The sequence below is a fragment of the Tursiops truncatus genome, chromosome 7, assembly GCF_011762595.2.
Source record: "Tursiops truncatus isolate mTurTru1 chromosome 7, mTurTru1.mat.Y, whole genome shotgun sequence".
NCBI classification, from domain to species: Eukaryota; Metazoa; Chordata; class Mammalia; order Artiodactyla; family Delphinidae; genus Tursiops; species Tursiops truncatus.
Window position 1 is genome coordinate 4,598,425 of NC_047040.1, and position 23,519 is coordinate 4,621,943.

General features: G+C 47.7%; 1 protein-coding gene across 11 annotated transcripts in view; it reads right to left on the reverse strand.

Moving 5' to 3' along the window:
- The window catches only part of AGAP1 (ArfGAP with GTPase domain, ankyrin repeat and PH domain 1), a 555,489-nt gene that overhangs the window by 44,293 nt on the left and 487,677 nt on the right, over positions 1–23,519 (reverse strand). For 9 of the 11 annotated variants that reach the window (XM_033859482.2, XM_033859484.2, XM_033859483.2 and 6 more), the window contains 3 exons: positions 23,105–23,259; positions 20,081–20,171; positions 16,248–16,470 (listed from right to left, as the gene is read on the reverse strand). In XM_033859482.2, coding sequence (XP_033715373.1) covers positions 16,248–16,470; positions 20,081–20,171; positions 23,105–23,259 — 469 coding nt within the window. Of the gene's footprint in view, positions 1–14,860; positions 14,946–15,357; positions 15,491–16,247; positions 16,471–20,080; positions 20,172–23,104; positions 23,260–23,519 lie in introns of all 11 variants that reach the window. The other 2 variants (XM_033859479.2, XM_073807081.1) reach the window with 2 other exon arrangements.

The window sequence follows — 23,519 nt, forward strand, 5'->3', positions numbered from 1 at the left end:
CCCAGCCAGCAGCCTCCGCACCTGCATGTGCCCCTCCCACGGCTCTGCACGGCCCCAGGCTACCTCCCGGGAGAGTGTGGGGAGAAAGGCAGGGAGTTAATCCTGGGTGACCATCAGACCTCGAGACTCATCTCTTAGCAGATGTGGCTCATTTGACAACGTGGCTGCAGGTTAAAGAGGGCTGAAAATGACTCTGGAGCGAGGCTTGGCCTTCACCTTGCCCTAGAACAACCCTCCTCTACCTGCTCCATTCGCACCTGGGCCCTTGTGCCTGCCCTGGAGCTCAGAGGATGACCTGGGAGCCGCCACCCCTCCCGGTCCCGCTCTGCCCCCGTCGGGTGCTGCGGGGCAGGTGAGAGGTGCTGCTGGGCCACCGGAGGGGCCCACCTTCCCCAGGTCCCACCTCCCAATGCCTCCACCCTGCCCGGGGTGCGGGGAGACAGGGTCCAAGAGTGCTCGGATAATGAGGTGGACTAGACTCACACCCGGGGGAAAGCAGGACACACCTTCCACCTTTCAAGTGACCAGGTCAGAGGCTGGAGTCAGGAGCAGGGCACGCAGAGCAGCGGGGCTGGAAGGACGGAGGAAGGCGCCTGGTCGGCCCTCATCTCGGCCTCTGCCCCTGCTGCAGCAGGAAGATGAGTCAGCGCCTCTGTGGGCTTCCCACGCATCTTCTCATGAACGCACAAGCATCTCAGGAAGCAGGCACCACTGCTCCCATTTTACAGATGAAAAGACTGAGGCCTGGCCATGGTCTGCTAACTTGCTGCTGGGGACCAGAACCCAGCTTGGGCCATTTCCATAGCTACTGTCTTTGTCCTCTCCTGAGAGCTGCTGTCTGAAGCTTCCACCACAGATGGACGAGAAAAGCCATTATGCTTATCTTGGTTTATCTTTAAAATAAACTTCCGAAAGCACCTTTCCTGACCTCCAGATACTTTAGGAGACTAACCTGATTAGGAATGGATGTTCCTTAAGTGACAGCAACAATGCTGCTTGGGGCCTGGGAGTTTGCTCACCACCTTCCAGGAGCCTCTCCAGGGTCATGAACCGGCCTCCGGCTTTCTCTCTGCCTATCTCCCTGCCTCTGTCCAGCGGGCTCGCTCCCAACTTCACCTGCTCACCACGAGATTTTTTCCAAGTAAGGAGGTTGCTGTCAGGAAGAAAACCTTCCGCGCCTGGGTTACAAGTCTAAGCGAGATCAATATTTCCAGTAAGCACCACAAAATGCCTCCCTTTCCTGCTCTTTCTTCATACAAAGTGCTCAGAGGACTCTCCTCTCCCAAAACAGACATGGAGTCCAAGGCACAGGCAGGCTGCAAACTCGACAAAGCCGACTAGTGATTCCTCACCTGGAGGAGGAAGGTGGGTCTGACCAACACGCGTCTGGGGAAATCAGAGCTCAGTGTATCAAGATGGAGATTAAGGAGACTGACCAGTGGTCCCTCGGTGTTTGCTGAACCTGAACAATAAACTAAAAATGTTGGCTGTCGTGTTTCTGGCCACCATTCTCCACCATGTTCAGAGGGCATCATGGTCCCCAAGCAGCTGAAAGATGACAACGTGCCACATGGCAGGGGTGGGCGTGGGAGAGGGTGAGGCCCTGCCCCAAGGTGACATGGATGGGAGGCGGGGGGGGGGGACAGGCACAGACACACTGCCCCCTGGTCATCCTGCGTCCTGCTGAGCCCGATGGCAGCTGTACTGTGTCTCACTGCTGTCCAGTGTCACATGCAGTTCCCTTTGGTCACCGACCCCACAACGGCCCAGCAGCAAAGCACCGAGGCTCAGAGTGTGGGCTTTGGGGACAAACTCCCTGTCACCAAGTACCTGCTGTGTGACCTCCGTGTCCTCAGCTATAACATGGGGACAACAACTGCAGCTTTCCAAGGGGTTTCTGGAGACTTAGATCCGGATGCCGTGTAAGACAGCGGCTGCGCTCGGGGCCGTTAGGATGCCAGGGGCTGCTGTAACTCACGCGTGGGCCAGCGCTGCAGGGGTCGGCCGGCCCGCCCCCGGTGCTGCCACAGGTGGGCAGGCAGTGGACGAGCTGGCACATTGGGTCTCTGCAGCACCGAGGGGCCACGTCCATCCTGGAGGTTGCGCTTTGCAGGGAGCATGGAGAACACCAGCCTTTTCCATCTGCTAAGGATGCGCTCCTGCCGCCCCGGGCCTTGGGGGCTCAGCTTGTCTCTGGCCTTGATGGCTTTAGTGTGATGGGTGTGAGAGGCCAAGGTCACCTTGCTTTGGGCCGTAAGATCTCTAGCTGGAAAGGCCTCTCAGAAGCCCCATGACCACGTAAGACGCAGCGGCCTGCGTGGATCACCACACATTCATGGTCATCACTGAACACGTGGGCCCAACTCGGGGCGTTTTAACTCTTCTGACCGCAGGACCTCACAGGTGTCACCGAGCATCCCGGGAGCTCCCTGCCTCGGACGCGTCTCTCCTCACCGCTTCTTGGCTGCTGGTGCTTTGCCATCTTGGAAGTAGGTTCCTAAACATGACGAGGATTGCATTCTAATCCCTCACCACTACCTCCCAATCACAGAGACTCTCCTCCCCTCGACACTGACTTCACGCGGAAAGGGCACCCCGCTTTGTGACGTCAGAGTCTAGGGATAAACGCGTCCTCTCCTGATAGGGTGGAGGTCTCCTCTGTCAGGACTGCTGATGAAATTACGTGCAGGTGCCCCCCCTCGCATGGCACAGACACTGGTTCTTGATCCACTGTGGAGAACGGGGTTGATCCCAGGAGATTAAAAAAAATCTCACACACGCTTTGTCAAGAAGAAAGCTGGTCGTTAGAAACCAAAACTGTCCACGGACACAACTGTAACAGAAGGACTGAGAATTTTAAAATCACAGATAATTTTCTGCTGTTCCCACTGGATTAGAGCAGCCTCGATGGGATCGGAATCCTACCTTTACCTCCTCTGTCCCAGGGACACCGCTTCTGTAAACAGTGCTAGGATGCCCCGCGCCATACAGTTCTCCAGACTGTCTTCCGACTGTTAAGTGAGTCTGGGTTGCACACAGCCGTACGGAGCTGTGCGTCCATCCTTTAACTGTGAGGCCATGTCATAATCTCTAAGTACTGAGGTCAGCCCTGTTTTGTGTGTGGAGTCGTCCACTGGATGGACACTCCAAGGAACCTTTGGCTGGCCACTTACTTTCACTTCCCTTTTATCTGCCATGCGGCATAGCCCCAGCATTAGTTTCGGGAAACAAATAATTAAAAATACAAGCTCTCAAGTATTTATTGAGCCTCTATTATGGTTCCTCGGAAACTCTACGGAATAGGTCATTATTCTTATTTTCATTTAACACGTCTGGAAAGGTAGAGTCTGACATTCTAGAATGCGAACGTATTCGTCTTCCTTGATTTATCCATTCCACACCCCCAGGAGGAAACTCCGGGGAAAGTGACTGGATTCTTAGAGGACTTCGCACGCGTTCTTTAAAAGACGCTGATGATCTCAGGAGGCGAGGGCTGTTTGGGGTCGTTTTTTCCTTGCTCCGTAGCAGGGGTGCTGCTGGCATTCTGGGCAAAGCAATTCTCCCTTTTGTAGGACTGTCTGGGGCTTCAGGGTCTCAGGCCCCTAGGACTCAATGACAGTCATACCCCCCCCACCCCGCCCCATGGTCATTTCCAAATGCTTCCTGGGCTGAGAACCACCAGATGGTTAAGAAAGGCTGGCACAAGGACCGTGGCCGTTTGCAGACAGAATTCCATGCTCACAAGCCATGCAGTCGACTTCTCTTCGGTGCCTCCAGGTGACCCGTGTGAGCTACGTTCAGCCTGCTCCCAGGCACTGTGTGAGATTACAGGAGTCGCCTTCCCTGTCTGGGGTCCTCTTCTCCGATCGTAAACACAGACATCTCCTAATTTCACTAAGACCGTGAGGACCAGTGTGAAAACACAAGGGGCAGCACGTGGAGGTCCTTGAGGAGAAAGTCACAGCTAAGTCACCATGGTTACGTGTTCATCCTCAAGGGTCATAAGATCACGCACATTAGAGATGCTTTTCATGTGAGTCCCTAAGATTGAGGGATGTGTACTCCAGGTAATGTTTATCTTCCGGACTCCAGGTTGATGAAATTTTGTATCAGTTACAAACGACATTTAAGTATTTGAAGCTTTAGTGCTGCTGTCACTGCTGTTCCCACTCTCCAGGGCCTCAAGCAGTTTCTTGGAGAAATCGGGACTCTGAAGCTGGGAGAAGCTTGCTTTGTCCTGCTGGCTTGGGATGGTACGCCCTAAAGCCCAGAGACCCTGCTCCAAAGCCAGGACTGGACAGGCAAGGCTGGGCCTCGGCCACGCTGGACCACCTCCTCAAAACCACGGTGCATAAACGGGTGCAATGTCCACCTTTATTAACACGAAATCAAACTGCCAGGATTTCACGGCTGAAATTACCTTTTATTTGTTCTGCCTGTCATTTAAAGGCCTCGCCATCCACCCAATGGCTCAAGAAAGAAAACTAAGTATCACCTTGGATGTCTGTCCTTCCCCAGGCCCCCAGCTGGGGTGAGCCCTGATGATGTTATGTCCCCGAGATCCCTTCGGTCCAAATGCCTCTTGAGGAAGGGCTGTGCAGCCGGCAGGACCCGGGTTGGATTCTGGTTCCTGCATTCACAGGCTGAGCTTCTCAGGCCAGTTTCCTTGTCTATTAAAGGGAAGACATCGGTTTGTCCTGTGGATTCCAGGAGCCAATGGCTGTGACATGCCCGGCCTCTCAAGGCTCTGGAAGGCCCTCATATCACTGATTATCACTGATTCCAACCCACCAATTCACCTGGACATGAGGCGCCTCTTTCTCCCTGGCCTCACCCTCCTTTGGTCTGCCCCCCCAAGTGCAGGGGGTTTTGGTAGCAGTGCAAATCCTGCTCAGAGCTCTATGCTGGACGACCCCCTCCCGCAGCTCCCCCAGCCAGATGAGGGGCAGACATGCTGGCCAGGCCGACCTTCCCCCACCATCCGGGCTTCAGCCACCCTCGTGTGTTTCTGCCTCTTTGCCCAGAATGTTCCCTCTTTGTGGAATGCCCTGCCCCATCTGTGCTCCTTGGAAATTCCTTCTTTTTTAAAAAAAATTGACACAATTCATATACTTTTTCACATTTCCTACAATTCATGCTGTAAATGTATATGCTTTGGTGGACTTTTAGTTTAGTTACAAGATTGCAGAGCCATCGCCATCATGGAAATGCAGACAATTTTCACTATCTCCCCCCAAAAAAACTTGTATCCTTTAAGCAGTCACTCCCTGGACACCACTGCCCCTCATCCCCCAGCCCCTGGCAATCACTGATCTACCTTCCATCTCTACGGATCTCCACATAAACGGAATAATACAATACGCGGTCTTCTGTGTCTGGCTCCTTTCGCTTAGTATAATGTTTGCAAGGTTCATCCAAGTTGCAGCACATACGGTGTTTTATTGTTTTTTTGTGTCTGAATAACATTCCACTGTATGGATGTACCATCTTCTGTTTCATCATTAAAATTTTTTATTTTAATTCATCATTAAAATTTTTTATTTTATTTTATTGAAGCATAGTTGGTGTATATCCATCATTTGATGGACATTTGGTTTGTTTTCACTCTTTGGCTATTATGAATAATGCTGCTATGAAAACTCGTGCACAAGTGTTTGCCTGGACGTGTGTTTTCATTCCTCTTAGGTGTGTATGTAGAAGAGGAACTGCTCGGTCATACGGTAAGTCTATGTTTAACTTTTGGAGGAGCTGCCAGACTGCTTTCCAAAGTGGCTGTGTCATCTAACATTCCCACCAGCAGTACATGAGGGTTCATATTTCTGTACATTCCACCAACACCTGCCACTGACCTTCTTTTTTATTACGGCCACATCTTAGTGAGTGTGCGGTAGCATCTCAGTGTGGACTGACTTGCAGTTCCCTAATCAGTAATGATGTCTGGCATTTTTCTCATGTGCTTATTGGGTATTTGTATGTCTTCTTTAGAGAAATGTCTATTCCAACGCTTTGCACGTTTTAAAACTGCGTTACTTGTCTTCTGTTGCTGAACGGTACACATTCTTTATACATTCTGCATATTAGACTCTTATTCGATATATGGTTTTCAAATATTTTCACTCATTCTCTGTTTTCAATTTCTTGATATTGTCCTTTGAAGCACTAAAATTTGTAATTTTGATGAAGTCCAATTTATCTATTTTCTTCTAAAAGTTTTACAGTTTCAGTTTTTACACTTAGGTCTTTGACTCATTTGGAGCTAGGTTTTGTCTACGGCAGGAGATGGGGTCTAAGCTTCATTCTTTTGTATGTGGATATCTAGTTGTCTCAGCGCCACCTGTTGAAAGACTATTCTTTCCCCAATGAATTGCTGAAAATCAATTAACCACAGAGGGACGAGCTTATTTCAAGACTTTCAATTCTATACCATCAATCTATATGTCTATTCTTATGCCAATATCACAATCTTGGATTACTGTAGTTTTGTAGTAAGTTCTGAAATCAGGATATACGAGTGTTCCAACTTTGTTATTCCTTTTCAAGATTGTTTTGCCTGTCTGAAGGTCTTGTGAATGTCCACATAAACTGTAGGATCAGCTTGTCCATTTATGCAAAAAAAAAGCATCTGTAATTCTGAAAGGGATCGTGTTGAATCTACACATCATTTGGGGAGTGCTATCTTAGCAATATTAAGTCTTCTAATCCATGAACATGATGTCTTGCCAATTATTTAGGTCTTCTTTAATTTCTCTCAAAGATGCTTTGTAGTTTTCAGTATATAGGTTAACTTTATTCTTGAGTATATTAATATTGCAAATGCAATTGTCCATTTCTCACGTAGAGAAGTACAACTGAATTTTGTATATTCCTGAGGTCCTTTATTAGCGCTACTAGTTTATTTTGAATTCCTTTAGATTTTCTATATATAAGATCACATCATCTGCAAACATAATTTCACCTTCTTCTTTTCTAATCTGAATGCCTTTGGTTTCTTTCTCTTGCCTAATTTTCTGGCTCAAACTTCAATGATGAAGAGAAGTGGTGACAGTGGATGTCCTTGTCTCGTTCCTGATCTTAAGCGGGGAGCTTTCAGTACTTTACCATTAAGTTTGATGTTAGCTGTGGGTTTTTCATAGACACCCTTTATTAGGTCGAGGAAGTTGCTTTTTATTCCTACTTTGCTGTGTGTTTGTATCATGAAGGGGTACTGAATTCTGTCAAATGTATTTTCTCCATCTCTTGAAATGAGTGTGTAGCATTTGTCCTTTATTCCATTAACGTGGTATATTACTTTGACAGATTTTTGTATGTTGAACCAACCTTGTATTCCTGGGGAAAATGACATTTGAACACAGTATATAATCTTCTTGTAATGGGGGCAGACACAGAGATGTTCTCTGTGGGTTGTAGCACCTTTGAGATGGCATATTGGATATAGAGTACGGTAAAGAAGGAGGACAGATACCTGGGTCTTAAGAAATGAGGAATAAAGTCCAGGGACTTGGGCTAAGACACGGAGAGGGACTCCAGGTGGGTTGTGGGCGTTCGTGGATACTGCTTGGTGTAGACCACTGCTTCTCAAACTTTAATATGCATAAGAATCACCTAGAGAGTTAACACACATCGTTGGGCCCCACCACAGGGATACACTTGGAATGGGGTCCAAGAACGTGCCTTGCTGATGCTGCAATAAACCACTCTACAAAGCAAAAACAAACCCGGACCGCATATGCCACGTCAGCAGACCCTCCCCAGCCCCCGAGAGCACACAGGCCACCTGCCTCTCTCACCGCCAGCATGCAGGGACCCAGGAACAAAGCTGATTGAGCTTTCCAGATAAAGAGCCCAGGAAACTTCATAAATAGTATTTTCTTTTAGCATTAGATCTACATGATTAAGTGGGTGGGCTAATGACTAGTTTCATCTTACAAATGAGAACATTCCCTGGTTTTTAAAAATCAAAATCACAGAAGATGCTGGCTATGAAACCAGGACTAGAAATCCTCTGGCCTGGCTCCCTATTTCATCACGCAGATAATAAATATGTGAAGCTTTCGGAAATACAGGCTAAATGTTTTCAACAGACAGTGTTGGGTCAGGGACATGAATGGAGGGAGGTTCAGGCAGGAGAAGGATGTGGTCACGTGAAAAGCTGGGGCTCGAACCGTGTGACTACGTTGGCTGATCTGTACGTTTAGGTCTCGGCACTGTTTTCCGGAGAAGCTCTAAGGATTAGCACTGACTGCAGAAAATTAAGACTTGAGAATCACGACTGAGTGACTTGACCAGGTTTGCTGTATGAACGCAAACTAAAATGAATGATGCTTTATCATCTTTAAGTTGCCATGAATGAGGCTATTAGATTTTATAAGTGGACAGACATCGTAGTTATGCTGTTATACATAATAAATTTACACTAATAATATATAAACACCGACACACTAATGGCGGGTAGGAGCATGAGCTGGGGTCAAGGGGAAAAGAGGGAATGTACACTGGTGAACACAGTGGTACCTCTAGATGCCACAACTGACCGTGGGACATGGCCATATGACGCTGAGCAGAAAGAGGATGGGAGCAGCAGAAGGACCAGGGCAGAGTGTCAGGAGTCAGGTCCTGCGTTCAAGTGATCTCTGCCCCTTAGTCCCGGGCGAACCTCGACAAGTGACTCCAGGACCCTGACCTCACAACCTTGTCACATGGGAAACGGGGGTCATCCCGTGTCGCAGGACGGCTCCGTCCTAAGAAAAAGCACCCAGTACACTGTGAACCCTGGACCCAGGCTTGTCTGCTTCTGCCTCTTCTTCATTGTTAGGAAGAAGAAAGCAGGACCCTCCTCAGAAGAGAGGAGGTTTCTGGTGCAAAATGATCAAAGCACCACTGAGAGAAATGACCTTCTGGAAAATGCTCTACTTTTGGAGGAATCAAAACAGAGGCAGTTGTTTTAGCGTATTTCTAGGCCCCCGTTTAGAAGGGCTCCACGATCTAGAATTCGAGTCTAACAGGTCGCCTCCACATTACATTGCTTCATCTACGGACGCGGGCTCGGAAGTGGTCAGGGCACCTACAAGAAACTGATGCTGGCAGGTGACTCGCATTTGCAGCTACCAATGATAATAAAAATTCTCAACCATAAAAAATTCCTTGATTGTCTCCATGGCTACATTTCAGAGAGTAAATGAGAGGGGTTTTCAACCCAAGACAGCTCTCCGGTCGCAAAGCTGGCTCCCACATTTGGTTTCCTACAGGATCAAATAAAAGACGGGCTTGTGTGTGGCAGGAGGACGTAATAAACCAACAGCACTATTTCATCCATCTTCTTCAAAGGCAACTGGAAGGAACAGTTATGCTGTAAAACGCGGAGCGCGTTTTACTTAACCTTACGGAGAATCTTGTTAGATCCGCCTTTCTTATAATTAGGGCTAGTCTGTCCTGAGAGCTTAATCGGAGAGCACTGCCGACGCACAGATTCCCTCCACGCTCCCTGCCTGCAGCGTACCAGGGGAACTGCTCTCTCTCTCGTCAACCGTAATCTACAGGTATTATTTCTGAGGCAGTGTTAATGCGCGTCTCGTTTGTACGTTTCCCTAACTGACTTAATATTGATAGTGCAATATTTCCCATCTGGGTGCAGAGCTCAGGTAAACCCAAGCATATTTAGCAACGTGCTAATGAGGACCATCCCGTCAAGGAGGGTGGCTGAGTTACGGCTCTCGGGGTCTGATTCCATGTCGGCCTACTCTGAGAAGTCCCTAAAATATCTTAAGTCAAATCCGAGGTCCCCGAGCCGCTGCTGGGTTTGCGGAGCCGCGGACGTGTGAACTTTATTGGCAATAAACGTCGCTCCTGCACGCGGATGGCGTGCCTGCAAACCCAGGGCTCCTCGGAGCCTGCCACTGTCCCCACTCACTCAGGACACTGTCCCCGCCCGGACCCGAGGCCGGGAGGGTGGGCCCCGCTCCGGCGGCTGGGGCCAGGGCATGCCCGCTGACAGGCGCGCCACGATGACAGAAATGCACTCTGAGTTGCAATTAGTGGCACTGTCATTTTCGGGGGCTCCTGCCAATTAATTAAGCCTGTCAAACAGAAAAACCACAGCGCTCACATGATAATTTATATTGGAAGAGACGAGCCTCATGGAGCACAGCGGCTCCCTCTGCAAACAGAATTCTCCCTCCGAGCATGGAAATACATAAGAGAAAATAAATAAAATAAAACAACAACACAAAAGGGTGGATGGAGGGGAGGTGGAGATGGGGTCCTGCACGGGGAAGAAGAAAGTGAGGCTGTCCTTGTTATAACTGTTAACTCTGATCGCCAGAGTCGAAGACAGGCTGATTAAAACTCCAAACGAGCCCCCAGCTCCCTGAACCCTCTGTGTCCGTCCGGGATGATAGAATCAGGAGTTTATTCATACCATTAAGCCCCAGAGAACTTAATTGAAAGAAGAGCACAGCCCGGACCTTGACAAGCGGGAGGTCACGGTAATTGCTGCCGGACATATTTAACATTAAGATAATCAGGCCATTAATTACCCTTCGGATCATTAAATCAGCCAGTTGCAAAATGAAATTTCTGCCTCTATTACTCACTTGAGAGACCACAGGGGTGGCCTTTAATTTATCAGTGAGCTTGAGATACAAAGGCTGGGGCTGGGGGAGGGCAGGAAGGGAGGGGGCCGAGCGGTGGCAGTGGCAGCGGCGGCAGGGCATCAATTCGCCATGCTCGGTGATCCTGGCAAATTAACTAGGTAAGATAACCTCCGCTTCCAAAGGCAGAAGCTGGGGGTATGTAAATAGATGAGGGCAGACAGGGAGATCAGAGTCTGCACACCACTTAGCAGGATAATAAAGGAAATCATCCTTGATTATCAGTGCTAATTTGGACACTGCCGGTAGCTTGTTATGCGTGTTCTGAGTAGCATTTAATTAATTCAATTGCTTGTTAATGAGGGAAGTGACATGTGGGGAGCAGATGCCACCCAACTGCAGATGGGTTCTGGTCATCACTGCAAAGTCCTTCCCCCCCCCCCATTTCTCCCCCTGCCCATTTTTCTTTTTTTTTAAGGAAAGAAAATAGGAAAAGGTGTCAAGCATAGAGGAACACTCAAAAGAGACAAAACACTGACCTCAGCAGGGCCAAGAACTGTTGAAAAATAATAAGATGAGACAATCCTGGGACCGCGTGGGCCCTCATGTTCCCCGAGGCCGCATTTGGATCAGTGCATCTTTATGCCAGAAATTTGAGCCTGAGATTACTATATTGTGATCTTATGATCAAACCTAACGAGACAGAGACGTGGCCAAGTGGTGCTGCTTTTAATATCTCAGAGTTAGCGGTGGGGATCCAATTATTTTCAGTTTGGATACATTTCCCCTTTATCAATATCTCCATGTGCATAAATAAGATGAAAGTGGCGTTCGGAAATGAAAAGGACACGGAACTTGGATCACTGGGCAGACTCGCTCCGCCTGGAAGTGAGCAGCCCGTCTCTCCCACGCGGATTTCTGACGTCCGGCCCCCAATCTTCCTCCTGAAGTGACATCTTTTTAGAGGTTAAACACAAGAGGGGAGTTTAGGGGCGCAGGTGAACTGACAAATAACGAAACCCAGAGAAAGGATGCTAAGAGAGGGAAGGGAACGTACGCTAAATCAGCAAACTCGGTCCCCTTCCATGTGGGATCAAAGAGGTGACGGGGTGATTTCAGTTGGGCCTAGAGCTTCTCCCGAGGGCTCTTTCATGGAATTGAGAATACAGCTCTCCACTTCCAGGTTCCTTTGATTTCCTAGACCAAACCGGCAGGCCCCAAACCACCTTGTAAACAGGATACCTGCCCTGAAATGCAAATAGCAACTGGTCCCTGGTCCCTCCCGGGCCAAAGCCCTCGACTCGGAGACACAAAGGTGGAAGACGAAGAGAGAAAGCCGCACAGCCCAGCTGAGTTCGGCTTCTGCCAGGAGGAAGGCGGTTCCAGAGAGCGCCGATCGGTCCTGGTGGGAAATTATTTTCCCTGCGGTCAATCGAAAAAGCTTCTAAGTGAAAAGGGGGATGAGAATCAAGAAGGACCTGCCTTAAGTGATGCAGACGGGCCCCGAAAACACCAGTGCGTGGCCGAGCATGAGAGGATGCACAGAGAGGTCTGTTTGCGACGGCTTCACCGTGTGCTGGGAATTTCACTCACAAACACATGGGGGAGTTCTGAGGCCCTGAGGATGCAAAGCCCCCCCGACACATGTATTCCAAGCTGACCAGTTTCCTCTTTCTCTCCTTCATCCATTCGTTCACGCACTCCGGAAATATGCACGTGACTGTTTTAACATCTCTACCTCCGAGCTGTGTCCTGACACCGCAACCAGAGCCCTGCCTGGTGGCTCCAGGCCCCGCGTCCAACTCCACAGGACAACGTACTCTAAGATGCAACACACCAACTCACATGCTGACTGTCCTGCCGACAGCAAACTGCCCCTCCTTAAGGCCCTAACACCTAGTTCATTCTGTTACCACTTCTCCCCTACTCCAGCAGCCCCATTTACAATCAATATTTTAAGTGTGTGCTTAAATGGTATCAATAGCAATTAGAGGGGGATTCTGATTCTACCCCAGAGGTAGTTAATTGTTACAGCATCGATCTTCTCTACCTGCTCCTTTCTCCAAATTAAACCTCCATTACAGAGGGGGATGAAGGGCATCCTCTCCCCTCCTGAAACAATAAATTTCATATCGAAGGCACTGGAAAAAAAATAGCAGTTGTTGCAGAATCCATCCAAAAAGATTTTTTTTTTTCTTCCTGGGAGTAATTAAAAGATGCTTTTCTTGACTAATGATTCCCCGGTTTAGGAATGGGAAGTCAATACTGCTTTGCCGCCGTCAGCTTCGATTGATCTCAAAGCTGTTCAAGTTTGAACGGCAGTTCTCAGGGCAGCTGAGAATCGCTGGAACCAATTACGTGCCGTCCAAAGCTGCCCTAATCAGGGGTGAAGGCCCAGCAAGCAGTAGGGCAGACGGCTGATCAGAGGAGCCCGTCTGGGTGACACCAATGCGAGATGGCTTCGGTTGTTTCTTTGGAGAAGGGTCTGTCGTGTTCTACTTCTCCATGGTCCTGAGTCTGTGTGTGTGTGTGTGTGTGTGTGTGTGTGTGTGTGTGTGAGTCTGTGTGTGTGTGTGTGTGTGTGTCTGTGTGTGTGTGTGTGTCTGAGTCTGTGTGTGTGTGTCTGAGTCTGTGTGTGTCTGTGTGAGAGTGTGTGTGTGTGTGTCTGAGTCTGTGTGTGAGTGTGTATGTGTGTGTGTGTGTGTGTGTGTGTGTGCGCGCGCACTGGGGGAGGCATGGCACATTTCTAATTATATTCCACTGTCAGAATGAATCTTCTGAACAAGACAGAATGGATGGAGCTTCTCGGGAAAACAGCTGGGCCCTTTTTCAAAGAATCAGACTGGATATATTGCACTTGGCTTTTCCTCAGACAGAGATAAAATTTTATTAAAATATTTCTTTTTAGTATTACCTGAGGGCCACATTAGAGAGCCGTCCAGCTTTTTTTGTGCTAGTGATCACAGGCCCTGCAGAGAGAGCGAGGCAGGGTGGGTGGGAGGGCGTGTCTTTCCTTGTCTTGGAGAGGCAGGAACCAAACTAGATATCCATTCTCACACCGCAGACTGAATTCCATGTGGACATTCCAGCCCAAACTTTGGGATTTTGATTCTGTTTGAGGAAACTGCAGGAGGTAGTGAAGGAGCTGGGGATCTGGACTGTTTTACAATTACACTGAGTGGTCTTTGAGTGTATCTGAGGCTTTGCCCACGTTCCACCTGGACTACAGTCTTCCAACTGACCTCCTTGCCTGTCTCCATCCTTTCCTAGGATGCTGCTGGCTGCCTCTAGTGTTCCTGACAACAGGCGGAACATATATGAACACAGAAAGAGATCCAACAACCCACCCTCTGCCCAACCGCGAGAATCGCTGTTAAAACACTAGCCCGGCTCACCAGGCCTTTGCTCTATTATGGCCTTCCCTTCCCCACTTCTCACTGTGCTCAAGGGTCCAGCTCCCCATGGGCCCTGAGGCTTCCACGTTCCTGTTTGTGTGTAGGTCCCTCCCATCCTCCAGCACACACACTCCCCACGCCCCTAGGCCTGGAGATCACAGTACAGTTTAAAGTCAGCTCAGAGGACATTTCTCCTGGACCTCCTGGAGCAACGCAAATCCCTCCAGTCTGTGAACGCCACCGAGTCCTGGCACCCTTGGCTGGCCCTGAGAACATTCGCCAATCACTGCACACTTACGGTCGTCACCTAGCAATCACTTCTTTTCTATGAGGAAGCACTCAATGAATATTTGCTGAATTTAATTAAAAATAAAACTCCCTGGGAGAATTACTAAAGCACAAAGGTATATTCAATTCTCAAACATGTTTATCTTCTTAAAGATGGACAGAACTTAGAAACCCCCAAGTTACCACTGGAAATACGACGTAACCACATCACCTCACTGTAGGAATTTCACAGCAGTGACTCCACTGGTGAGAAAGAAAGACTCAAATGTCTCTAAAATGTAAAGATACGACGTGTACAACACTACACAGAAGAGGAAGTTACATACTCAAGAGGTTAATTCAAGTGTACAAGTTAGAAGGATAAAATACCCTTACATACACCATCTTCACTTATGAGGATGCCATTATTATATAATATTTCCCAGTTAAAAAATTAACCTACGTCTTTGTTTGTAATCATTCTAAATGGTTTCTAATTGTGATAGACGGAAAAACAACCAAACTTTTCTAATCCATGTATTAAAAATAGTATAACTGCTCCTTTTACACACAAACAGTAAAATGTATAAAGTTAATTTTTTCCCAACTTACTTTAATGTTTTCTGCATTCACACGTTAAACTCAATCCGATTTCCAATCATTTTTCTTTTTCAGATCTAAATACCCTCCAAGGAAACTATATATATGAAAAAATAGACATTAAAACACGAATTAATCTTTTAAGAATGCTCCTAGTGGACAACCCTGCGGATTTCTATATTAGTGTTAAATCAAAATTAAAAAACTGTAGAAGTGTATCATTTCTTCAGTCTGTGAGACAGCTGCCTGCGTGTACACGACACAGCATAACTTATATAAAGAGCTCATAGCGCCAACCTGCTCGATTTTAAACAGATGTACTTCGTGCACATTTCTTGCCCACCCCCGTCCCCTCCCCACAGAGCACCTACTAGGAAGGGCAGGGTTAATGACACCAGCTTCATTCTCTCAAGTCAACCGAAGGGGGCACCACAAATTCATTTTTTAGTGTTGATGAAATGAAGCCCACAGGTTTTCCATGTTATTGGCGGTAGAAACCAACTTCTTACCCCTCGCATGTGGCCCGACCACAGACGGACACCTGGGTTTCCTTGTTGTCTGACCACCAGCAAAACAGATCCGTGCTGATGCTGGGAGACCTCTTCTCCCCCCTCACCTCTGCACACACCTGAGAAGTGAAGGCTGAGCCCATCCCGTGCCCCTGCTTCAGACGCTGGGATGCCCCCCAGCTCCCCGAACAGCCGTGGAGACAGGACGGTCCATCCTGCCTCCGTGAAAGAGGCTTTCTCAGAAAACGCGCCATTTTACCACCCTTAGGTACATTAAATATGCATGTGTACTAAGAAATGGCTTATAATTGCTGTCAGTGAAAAATGAGAAACGGAATGGACTCAAAATAAATGCGTTTTTTACACTGGGTAACAATTAACATTAATGAGGGGCCACCATTAAGTTATGCCACACTTGGTTGATTAAATGTGTTAGAAACGTATTTCAGAAAATAAAATATATTTGGTTCCTATAACCTCACTTAGTGGGGGTCGGGGGGGAGAGGGGAACCAATGGAGTAGATGCTTATCAAAGACATAAGAATAACAAAATTAAAGAACCCAAAATTCATAATTAGTGTTAACAGCCTAGCTTATGCCTATTAGAAGTATATTAATTAAAGTGATATATTCATAAGGTTAGAAGCTTAATACATTTCTAAGAGAGGAAGAGGAATCCCCAAAGTGTAAAAACAAGAGTAAAAAATTAAGGAGTTTGAATTACCCGTGTCTGCGGAAGAGCAATTTTTAATACAGATGTTTCTGTCCGGGGTAATCAGCTTCCCACTGGTTGCTGGGGCAGTTCCAGTGGTGGCTGTCATTAAGGTCATTTCTGGTTGTTGAACTGCCTGCAGAATGCCCCATAACCACATGCCTTCCCACGTCCCTACCTTGTGGAGTCCAGCGAGGGCTTCGTCCGCCCCTGGGTGCTCTCCTCCCAGATGCTGTTGGCCAGCTCATTCCCAATGGACGACATCACCTTGATAAGCTCAATGGGCCAGTCATCAAGGTCCAGAGATCGGACTCGAGAAAGGTGGGTGCCAAGATTCCGGTGGATCCCTGAGCACTCAATGCACATGAGGGCTCCCAAGTTCAAACTGGCCCAGTTGGGATCTGTGGGAAGAGGAAAAGGGCGCCATATGCAATCAGACCGTCATCACTCATCCCAACTGTCCTTAGGTCTCAGGAACAAAACGGCCAATCGGCCTTCCCATGCAACAGTCCCTCCCTAGAATCACATGGTTTGAAAATGCTCCCTGGCCGGTACTTGGAACTGTCTCAGGCATCTCAACAGATCTGACATGTTGGCGGCAACTTTCAAACAACTGGCTTTAACCAAAGCCTTGGAAACAACGGAAAGCTCGGGTTTGGATAGAAAGACGCACTTTTGGATACTTCCGCAGCGGCACTCCCCTTGAGCAGGTGGACACACGTGGCAACGAAATCAGGCACGACTTGGTGCCTACTGTGGACGGCAGCTGAGAGCGGGAAAGAGAAGGTGTGCTGAGGGACAGCTGGGCCACTCCCAAAGCTACCAGGTCCCCCGTGACCACCTCTGCAACCACGGGCACAGCAAAGTTTTTAGCGACATGATGCGCACATTTGCAAATTTCAAAGATGAAAGAAAGGCACACCACGATGAAGAAGTGTGCTTTTCAGGGATCTTATTTAAGGGCAACCACCAAAGCAACTCCCGTTTCTCCATCCTTCACTGCTGGCAAGATGGCGGACATGGTCCTTTGGTTAGGTTACTACCCAGGATGATCGACCCTGATTCTCGGAATAAACGGTGATGGGCTTTGGGCTGTGACACTGCACCAAGGGCACTGAATGAGTCCAGAGCACAGCACCGGGACCCCTGAGTGGGATCAGTCCCTGTGTGAAACTGGCTGACACAGTCAGAAGACTGTGGATTTGGACCCAGGGCTGGCTTCATGCTAGAATCACCAGCTGATTTGCAAAGACGGGGCTGACCTTGACAGTCAATGGCTTTCACCACCGACAGAAGCAAATAAGGCTTACATCATCCAAGAATAATCAACATTTACCGCAGGTGCACTTGAAGAGCCAACAAAAAACCAGGTAGCTGACATCATATTTATTTGGAATCACTCTGGAAATGGCAAATGACCAGGAGTGGCCTTATGCTCATTCAGCAGAAATCAGCCAGTGATTCACTTAATATCTGATACAAAGGCAGGAAGGTGGTGATAGAGACCATGGTGGGGGGCACACGAGAAGAGGGGTCTGTGACCTCAGAGACCGTCTGGTTGGGAAGAGGAAACAGATGCCCCTAATAATAATAATAATAATAACACATAAAAAACAAAACACCTTTGCCAATGCGCCATCTCTCATGTCCTTGACCTCAGCCCCTCGACCTTCCCCTTGTCCTCTGAGAAAACACAGCAGGGCAGCCAAAGGCCTGATTTGAATCCAGCTACACAGCTGGCTCTTATGATGACCTGGGGTATATAACCTGACCCTTCAGACTCTTCATGTCACCCTGTAAGTGGGACATACTGTAGCAACAACTATTACAGTCACAAGAATGGAAAGAGACAGTGCATGGTGGGACTGGGCACAGACCTGACAGATAATGTGTTTAAGGAATGGGAGTTTAAGACCTCTTTTCTCTCCAGATTTGTCACCCTTTGTCCCTGGATTCCTACTCAGGTGGCCTCATTCTAAACAAACTGGCCCCGGAGGCTCCCCCAACCTCCCTCTTCCACCTGCCCTCCCCACCTGGGCACTCGCCTGCCCAACCCGGCTCTCAGAATGTTCTCTCGACCTCCAATTGGCCACACACGGCAAAGCTCAGGAGCCACGGAATCTTCCCGTTAAAACAATCCTGTAGATGATGGTGGAAACCACTGCAGACGTTTCTCCTAATGGAGGTTCCGATATGTCTCCGATTTTGTGCTTTTAAAGACGTTACTTTGAAACTTCCTGATAAAAACACACTTCAAATAACGACTTCTCTCTTCTAACTTCATGTCATGACACATATTGAAAGTAACATTTAAAAATTCAAACAAAAGAAGATGCTTTAAAGTCCCTCAAGAGCTTCCCTGGTGGCGTAATGGTTAAGAATCCGCCTGCCGATGCAGGGGACACAGGTTCCATCCCTGGTCTGGGAAGATCCCACATGCCGCGGAGCAACTAAGCCTCTGAGCCACAACTACTGAGCCTGCGCTCTAGAGCCCAAGAGCCACAACTACTGAAGCCCACGCGCCTAGAGCTCGTGCTCCGCAGCAAGAGAAGCCAACGTAATGAGAAGCCCGCGCACCGCAACGAAGAGTAGCCCCGGCTCGCTGCAACCAGAGAAAGCCCGTGCGCAATGAAGACCCAACACAACCAACAATAAATAAATTAAAAAAAAAAACTAAAAAAAAAAAAGAAGTCCCTCAAGATACCTGAAGAGGAGACCCCTTCTTTCACCCGGAGGCCTCAGACATGGCCTTGCCGTCCTGCCCTTACCTGACCTGCCAACCAGTGGTCTCTCCCCTTTTATCTGTGACAATCCTGAGTTCTTCCTGTTAGGTCACACAAATCCTACCTGGCCAGCTTCCTACCTGAGCAGCAGCTGCTCTTTCCCTGAACAAACCAGAGCCATTCAGTTGTGCGTCCTGCTGCTTCCCTGACTCACAATGACCCCCTCCCCACCTGCTCCAGTCCCGCCCATTTCCTGCACAAGGTGTGCTCTGAGTTGCTGTGTGCCCCTAACGGCCTTGCTCCGTGGCCCCGGGCCTCGTGGCCACTGGGTCCAGGCCTCGCCCACTGGGCTTCAGGCTCGGGATGCCAGGGCCACCTTACACCCTTCTATTTTGTTTCAACTGGACTCTAACAACAGTAAAAATATATGATTGGAAAAACTTTACTGAATGGGCCCAGCACTGTGCCAGGGCTGGAAGGTGAAGAATGAGAAGTCAGTCCTTAACTTCAAGGATACGAACTACAAAAGGACTTTCTCAAAGGGAACGTGGCATTATTCCCTGGACAACGGAAAGCATGGAGGAAAACTGGGTTGCTCCAAGGCACAAAGCATAATTATGAAGTCTGTCAGTTCAATCAAATGCTTTTAGTGTGTAGCGAATTCAAGATAAAATAAAAAGAGACCATTTGATAGCAAAATCTAGAACATATGATTTTGAAATAAAGAAAACAAAGCCCAGAAGTCTCTGGGCAGGATTTAACCAGCCGTACTCTATGTTTATGGAAAAAGCAAACAAACGTATGATCGTTGATGAAGCCAAAGGTTGGTTTCTGGATGCGGCACAGAATCCGGGCAGGTGGCCTAATCCCTACGGCATCTGTGGTGTGACTGTGGCTCATGGGAATGCCTGAGGCATAAACAAGACTTGTGATGAACCAGAATGGAAAAGAACACGAAGAAGAATACACACGGGTCCAGCTGAATCACTTTTCTGTACAGCAGAAATTAACACAACATTGTAAATCAACTACACTTTAATAAAATTTAAAAAAATCAAACAAACAAAAAAGAATTGCAGTGCCATCAGAGAGGCGTTTGTGTGAAGGGCACTGTGTTAAAATATAAGTCCAAACAAAAATATTTCAGTTCCTTAAAAGCCATTAAATCATGTTATAAACCTTACATGCCAGATGACAGATGTGGGTTTGCTGCAATGCACGCTGCGTCGGACCACCCCATCTCCCTCTGCCGAGGGCCAAGCCCTACCCCGTCCTGGCTCACACTTACTTTGGGTCTCGCAGTCCACGCAGTGGGAGTTCCCTCGGATGTTCCGTATCGACTGCAAGGCCATGGCCTCACTCTGGCTGGTCAGTCGGGACTGGCATACAGGGAGACATACAAAGCCAAGATATGAGAACTCCGAGAAAAAGGTATATACCTGCTAATAAAGCCTGGGAAACACCAAACAGATGGCGAGCGAACATAACCCGAGGGCAACGTCAACAAGGGACTCCTCGTTAGACGTCTTTAGGATGGAGCCTAGCGGGTGGAGAACGGACCGGCACTACCTATTAGGATGCGTCAGATGAGAGACTCATGCCCTAAGACACATCTCGTGATTCCTCGTCAGGAGACCACACGTGTGTGTGGCTGGGGGTGTTCATGCTTCAACGTACACTTACTTGTCTTCTCTAAGCAAGTTAGAAAAACACAAAGAGGGGAAAAGAGGAACACAAAAATTATAAACTATCATGGTTAAGTTTTATTAACATTGTGATATCTATTCTTCTGGCCTTTTTTAAAAAAGCACATGTATACAGATAGACGTGCTTTAAAAAAAAAAGCCAGTGTGGGGTACGTTGCTTTGGAATCTGCCTTTTTAGCCTAACGACATAGTGTCACCTCTCAATGGCATCACATAGTCCCTGGCATTATTTCATTTTATTTATTTCTGATGTGACAGATGTTCAGAAGTTTTGTTTTTCTATATGTTTAAATTTGATTTTGGAAGGTAGCTATTACCTATGTTACTGATTTTCAGTCTTTCAGCACCAAGACTCCTTAGGAAAAGGGTCAGAGCAACTCTGGCATCATTTTAAATGGCTGCATAATATTCCACTTATGAAGACTTAGTTACATTGTTTTCCTTGATGGACATTTAGGCTGTTTCCAACTTCTGTCTGCTATCAGCAGTGCTGTGAATAGCTTACTGCTAACTCTTTGCACAAATTCGTGATTATTGACTAAGGATGAATTCTTCAAAACAGGAGGACCAGGTAAAAAGACGTACATGGTTTTAAGGCTTATGACGCATCCATTTAATATAACGGCTAATGCCAAATAAATCCCAGAGGGCACTTAGAATAAGCTTGATTTTCATGTAAAAATTATTCACAAGTGGAACCATCTTATGTCAAATTGTTTGCTGTGAAACAATTGCTTACTGCTTAATCGTAAACTGTAATTTATTAATTGCCACTGTCTGATTAGCATAATGCATCATTGCGGTTTTATTCCCTTTGGTTAGATGCCCAAGTATTCGAAGTGTGTTTAACAATTTCTACTGGTATCTGGAGTGTGTGTGCGCACGTACAGAGATGTGTCTTCTGTCTACCTCTATAATCTCTAGGGCATAAGTACGTATATCTACAATTGCTCCCAATTCTGAATTAGCCACGGGCAGCTAGAACACCTTACAGCCCATTCTCAGCGGAGGCTGTATTTTCCCCTGCAGCTGTTCCTTGTGGCTATTATTTCCATGCTGTGCACCGTCACACCTGTTCACCAAGCGCCCAAAGTGCTCAGTGAGCCCTTCTCTCACGGGGAACGCTGGCCCCTGATGGCACACGTCTATCGAGAGAAAAGGGGAAGCCCTGTAAGGTTGGTGCTCGCATCAGGCCGAGGTGACACTGTCTGTTTTCACAGAGAGCGGGGAGGCATCTGGCAAGGGTGTGAAACAGAAAAGGCACGTGCCGTCCCCCACCCTCCTGAATCCGATGACCCGGCATACATTCAGGGTCTGACTTGAGATACTGTGATTTTATGCAAAATTTGGAGATGCGTTTGTCTGTTCAGCCACACGTGCCCTCCCAACGCCTGTTCTGAAACCGAGTTCCTGAGCTTTGTGGGTGACAGGTGTCCTCAGTCCCCATCGACAGGAGATGCGGAAGCATCCCGAGTTTGCTTCAGAAGCCGCATCTGCAGCCGTGACTCAATAAAGCCAAGGTGCTCAGAAATGAAAGGCCCTGATTCTCCTCACTGTGGGTATAAAACATCTTTAAAAAAGAGAGGCAAATTACATTATAACAATAATGACTGTGGTCTGGTTTACCCTGGTTAAAGAGGGTAATAAAATAAGACACTCCATCTTTTTGAAAGACAGACTCCCTTCTTAATGACAAAGCGGAACATAAATCACTGGCAGAAATGTCTTTAAATGGCTACAAACGAAATTGCAGGTTGGGAGGCAATGTTCTTTCTCCTGGCTTCTGGTTGTTCACAGTTTGAAAACTCAAAATGCTCTCCGAGACTTTAAAGTGTCCCAGAGAAGGGGTTAAAAATATCCAAGCATTAAAATAATGATTTGTGAAGGAATCTCTGCTGGGAAAAGGGAAATGAGAAAAATGACCTTTGTATAAGGAATATCACTGGGCAGTAATTCAGAAAATGCAGGTTAAAGTCTGCTTTTCCTGCTAAACAAATGCAAAAGAATGAACTCTAACTGAATAAACCCCATACCAGGCTTTATCAACAGAATTTAGAAAATGGACATTTTCTCTTCCCTAAGCCCTTTGCATATGCTCATATACGTGCATGCGCTTTTCATCCAAGCCTGTACTAAGGGTCAGTTTTCTAACTCGACGTGGATTTGAATTTGAGACATTTATGAGAACGGAACAGTGCCTCCTCTTAAGTCTGCACTTCTTTTCCTGAGGGTATTCAGCCTAAAGCAAAAATCAGTGTGAACAAAGAAGTCACAAGGGTCCAAAAGATTCTACGATCTCCAATAAAAGGTCAATACTTTACATTTGGGATGAGTCGAGAGAGCAAAGATTTAAACTGGGATATTCTGCCATCCGAACGTGGTTAAGCTAGGCTACTAATCTATGACACAGGACACATATCGACACAATTCTTTTTTATCTTTGCAATTATTTTGCATTCTGCTCAGAAACATTTAAGAGTCTTGCCAATTGCACGTCTCACCCGATGCTCTCCCCTCCCCCACCCATTTCCGTTTCAGGATCAGCGCTCTTGATTTTGGTGGTGGGGCCTTGGGGGGGGGGCGCGGCAGGCTGCTCCGGGTTTTACCTTATTCTTGCTGCTCTCGCACGACTGTAAGCTGGCGAGGATCTGACTCTCGATGGCCTGGACCCACGCGTCTCGCTCCTCGTAGGTGGTGGCTTCAAAGTGCCACGTCTGGCCAGTGAGGGACACAATGATAAACTCAAAGTTTTCTTCTTGTTCTGAAACACAGAGTGGTGGGGATGAAGAGTTTAGCTTTCATGAGATCATGGCCCCTCCGCCAGCCCTCGGTCATGAAAGTGCCTTTGGGTTCAATCGCGCCTGCATGGGGCCGAGGCACACACAGGACCGGCCGCCCCGCAGCGGAGATCTGAATCTGCAGACCTCCCAACACTCCAGATTTGGTTCCTAAAGCCAGCGTGGCTTAGCTAGGTTTCAATCAATGCTCAGGGGATGAGGAAAAATGAAAATCAGCGTGTGA